This window comes from Penaeus japonicus, unplaced genomic scaffold (assembly GCF_977035675.1).
Source record: "Penaeus japonicus unplaced genomic scaffold, GWHDUDI00000001_assembly GWHDUDI00000022, whole genome shotgun sequence".
Classification (NCBI taxonomy): Eukaryota; Metazoa; Arthropoda; class Malacostraca; order Decapoda; family Penaeidae; genus Penaeus; species Penaeus japonicus.
In genome coordinates, this window is record NW_028234424.1 from 12,967,561 (window position 1) to 12,972,560 (window position 5,000).

General features: G+C 47.2%; 1 protein-coding gene across 2 annotated transcripts in view; it reads right to left on the reverse strand.

Annotated features, from left to right (window-relative positions):
• LOC122247243 (uncharacterized) overlaps positions 1-2,657 on the reverse strand; it is a 449,398-nt gene extending 446,741 nt beyond the window's left edge. Inside the window, exon 1 of one of the 2 annotated variants that reach the window (XM_086549481.1) lies at positions 784-2,657. In XM_086549481.1, the coding sequence (XP_086405607.1) occupies positions 784-2,539 (1,756 nt within the window). In that variant the 5' untranslated portion in view covers positions 2,540-2,657. The remainder of the gene's footprint in view (positions 1-783) is intronic. The other variant, XM_086549480.1, reaches the window with a different exon arrangement.
• Positions 2,658-5,000: the final 2,343 nt, after the last annotated feature.

The window sequence follows — 5,000 nt, forward strand, 5'->3', positions numbered from 1 at the left end:
GTTAGTGCTAGTGCTAGCGTTAGTGTTAGTGTTAGTGCTTGTGGTAGTGCTATCGTTAGTGTTAGTGTTAGTGTTAGTGCTTGTGCTAGTGCTATCGTTAGTTTTAGTGCTTGTGTTAGTGTTAGTGCTAGTGCTAATGTTGGTGTTAGTGCTAGTGCTAGTGCTAGCGTTACTGTTAGTGTTAGTGATTGTGCTAGTGCTTGTGTTTGTGTTTGTGTTAGTGTTAGTGCTTGTGCTAGTGCTATCGTTAGTTTTAGTGCTTGTGTTAGTGTTAGTGTTAGTGCTAATGTTGGTGTTCGTGCTAGTGCTAGCGTTAGTGTTAGTGCTAGTGCTAACATTATATTTCCTCTTGACATGATTTATTCGTATCCCCTTAATCCTTGAACAAATTATTGTTTCATCACACAAAAGACTCTTAATTGCATGTTAGCGTCAACGTGCCTGTTGAATAGGTAGCAGATTCAACTAAGGTAATAAGGCACGGAGAAAGTCAGTATAGTTTCACTTAGAATCCTAACAGTCACATCATATCAGCACAACATGAAAAGCTGCAAAATATGCCAGACATTTCTTCTCGTTTTACTTACCTCTTCAATATTCGTTTCGTACCTTTGCAATAGCCTTGTTTTTGGGAGCGTGACCATGAGGGATGGATATAATTATAGGACAAGAAACTGTGCCACATTAGAGTTCGATGCACTTTGTTCAGGGATTCGTTTCAACAAGGAGAACCAAGTTCAGGGGAAACGCAAGGCCTGACTCACCTCTAGACGGATGTCTTACCTTTTGTTTTGGAGTAGCCGTGCAGCGCGCAGAACCCCGTCTTGGAACCTGCGCCCGACCATTCTACGGGCGGAGGCGGCAGAGATTCTCCGGACGCTCTGGTCTCTCTCTCCCACGTCACCCTCGCACCGTACGGCCTTTCCCCTGCACTTCCGTAATCAACTTCACATGCCTCTAGCAAATCAACTCTCCCTCGGTGTCTGCTTGGGCTGCGGGAGTGACTGCGGCTGCCGTGTCCCGGGGAGCGATGACCCCTGGAGGAGCTACGGGCTCGTGGCAACGTGCCCTGGCCCGCGTGGGGAGAACTCTGTGTTTCCTGCTGACCGAAAGAACGGCGATCGCGACCCGGCACAGTCGTGGGGTCGTAGCGGGGATATTCAGCACCGAGAAACGTGGTAACAGCCGAACTGGTTGGAATGGACCAGACACCATCTCTATAAAACACGCTATGGTCTGGCACGGGCGGCGCTTCCCATGACTGCCTGCCCCCGCCGTCCCCCTGCAGCCAACTGCTCCTTCCTTGCGGGAGGTGAAATTGAGAGTCAGCAGAGAGGGGAGGTGCGGCAGGGGTCGGGAGGAAGTGGATTGCACCTTCCGAGAACTTGAGCGGAGGGGGCAAGCTGTGGTCACTGTAAGAGCTACGAGAGCCACTGTGAGAACTGCGACTTGAGTCCGAGCCACCGTACGCTCCTTCTAGCGGCTCGGAAGGCAAGTAACGAGGGTCCAGCGTCACCTGTGGAGGCTCCCGCGAGGGGACATGAGCCGAGGCTATACTGTGGCTCGGTTGCGACGTGTGAGGCTGGTAGGAAGGTTGTGATGTTGTGTGATGGGGAAAAGGGAGGGGGGCGCCCGGTAGAGTGGGATCCCATGTGTGCTGAGTGGAAGTGTTGTCGTGGCTGCTGCGAGATAAGTGAGGGAGATGTGGCGTGGAAGTGGTAAGGGCTGTGCATGCGTAAGGGTGGGTATGTCCTGGGTTGTAGCAGAAGCGATACCCGCCCCCTGTGGAAGCTTGGCGTGGCAATGTGGCCGTCTTGACCGGAGGGTCTATCTTCACCTCGAGGTCGTCTGCGGAGGGCAGACTTCGCCGCTTGGTGGAGCCAAATGACCGGCGCCGCTCTTTGGCCAGGTCCTTCCTCGGGTCCTCGTGATCATACATGCTACAGACGCGGCTGGCCAGGGAGCCGGCAGCGCTCTCGCACGGCTGCTGCGCCACGCTGACAGCTGGCTCGGTGAGGCGGCGGGGCGACCTGGAGACGTCTCGCGGGGGAGCGGGGCTGCGGGGAGGAGGGGGAGGGGGGGCAGGGAGGGAGGGGGACACCCGACCGGCGAACGGAAGATACTGAGCCTCGTTTTCATTGCACTCTGTAACACCAGGAGGATCTACTCTTTCTCCCGCGGTCCTTTCGCCTATGTCGTGCCCGCCGGTGCCCCCGTCCCCGCTGCAGGCAGCCCCGCTATTGTCCGCGGCCTCTTCGTCACTATCGTCTTCCCTGGGTGGCCTGTGCGCCACCAGGTCCAGAGTAATCCTACCTCGCTCGTGTTCTGGCGGGGAAGTCTGTGAAGCTGTATCCTGAGCGCAAGATTCCTTAGTAGAATCCCTCGAGTTGATAATGGACGGCAGGGAAGGTGAGGGCCGTGCCCGGCAATGGGAACAGGTCCTGAGGTGGGCCCTGCAGTGAGCACAGTGTCGCAGGTGCTTACGTACCTTAAGGAGCCAAACCATCCCAAAGAGCGCCATCATGGCGGGGCGGAGCATAGAGGCACATCACATTGCTTCCTCACCTTCACTCATCCGTACCTTACTCATCACTATGCTACATTTCAACACAAAGCTTGCACTTACGAGATCACATTTTCCACTGCAATAAAAGCGAACTCACTATTCATAACCATTTTTAACATCAAAACACATTATGCCGTCTTTTCTTCACATGACAAAAAATAACATTCCAAATCTTAAAGCCTGCAAAAATGATAAATAAATAAATGACTATCAACAGTCAAATCAAACACTAAACGACTTTAAATTGTAGACAGATGGCTGAGGAAAGTGACAGCCATCTGGCGCTTTTCGTGTAAATTAACCAGTTCTATGATGTTTCTCAGCAAATTAAGCAGCCGAGATGAAGCTTATCGAACGGCTAGCGTCTGTCGTCTAATGTGATCATAATCAAAGGTCTTGCCTCTAGTATCACAAATGAACGAAGGGATGGCAATCTATAGATGGCTTTCACAACCTTCTGACATGACCAGGCTGTCAAAATCACTTCTCTCGTATCATGACTCATCTCTCTTTTAGATGTTCATAGAATAAAAGGGATCCATTACCTACTGAAATGAAAAGTTTTGTTTTCTTTCTGCCAACAAAATGGATTTACGTAATTCATTAAATATTGCAATCTGATCTCCCCTCGGCATGAGTAATCATTGCGCTTCGTTTGCATATGAATGACGCACAGGATCGATAGTGACTTTATAATTATCATTATTTATAAGGATGGAATACAATAGCAGATTTTTATAGAATACATTTTCGAGACTTTATCACAAAAATTACCTTACGCTTTGACGCAGTTTCATCGATATTGACTTGAAAAGCCTGTAGATCATATCTATAATCTACATATTAATAGATTAATAAATGAAGCTAATAAATATGTTCACAGCTACAGCAACTAAATAGTGCACCAAGTTAACTAATTCTATGTAGCCACTTGTATGATCCTTTTAGATTTGGTATGATTAGAAAATATACGGTGCCAAATTTGGACCTCAAAGCAGTTAAAAAATAGTGATAAACCAATATGGGGATATAAGTTCAATCATTCATTCGACACAAAAAAAAGAAGTTTGAAATTAAGACTTAAACATATGACCATAAAAACAAAATCTGTCGATATATCTCATAAATCATCTCACTCACTCACTCACTCACTCACTCACTCACTCACTCTCTCTCTCTCTCTCTCTCTCTCTCTCTCTCTCTCTCTCTCTCTCTCTCACTCTCTCTCTCTCACTCACTCACTCTCTCACTCTCACTGACTCTCACTCACTCACACTCACTCTCTCTCACTCACTCACTCACTCACTCACTCTCTCACTCACTCTCTCTCTCTCTCTCTCTCTCTCTCTCTCTCTCTCTCACTCTCACTTTCTCGTGTGTGTGATAGCGCGCGTGTATGTGTTTAGTTATTCGTGCAACTGTGTGATACACACGCATATGAATATCAAAGTATCCATAACCATCATTAAATTCAGCCACTACTAGTACACTACCGAGCAAAGGCCATCCCAAACCCCCTTTGCATACTCAGCATATTCCTAATCTCTGTCACGCTTTACCACTACTACGTTTACGATTTCAAATAGTCAAACTGTTATCCTGTATCTATGCTATGTGTCCACGACCCAAGCTCCCTATTATTTGAAATTAACACAAAAAACAAAAGATCTATATTTAGATGAGTAACGATCGAGCTGCCCCTAAATCTCCTCTCTGGTACCTTCTCACTGTTCCCTTGTTCCCTGGCAGGTTCCTCCTACCCCTTGCTTCACCAGCCACGAGCCCTCCCTTGCAATCGCCATTTGCCAACGCAGAGGCTTAGCCAGCTTTCAGACTTGTTTATTTTCCATTTTCTCTCTCGTTCCGCGGAAGGCGATCTGGGGTCAGGAGAGTTCAGCGTACAGATGAAAATATTGGGAAATGATTCTAGAAATAATATTTATGTTGCTAAAACAAAGCGCAAAGTAAGCCTGTTTCATCTTGATTCTATCATCTTTACCGGTTTCTATTTTGCCTCCAAAGAAAATCAGAGAAATCATCTTCTAAGTAATACTATGAAAAAGTGAAAAGAGGAAGGAGAAAAAGAAGAGAAGAGAAGGGGAGAGAGTAGGAGGGAAGCGAGGGAGAGCATGTAAACACTGTAAGATATGTTGAAATAAAAGGTGTCATAATATCCTTTGCTAACATTTTCCTAAACTCATAGCAACCTTCCCGATTCCAGGCGTCCTGTATGGGCACCAGACTGTTGCAATAATGTTGCACAACGATGCTGTATTTCATTAAAAGGCTGTCAACTTTATTAACGCTCATATTCGAGTACAATGCACCAGAGCCGGCAGGAGCTCTCCAAACTGTATTAGGGATCATAATTTAATTTGAGAGGATATAATTCAACAGATATCAATATCGCTTCTGCTGCATTTCTAGTGTTTTT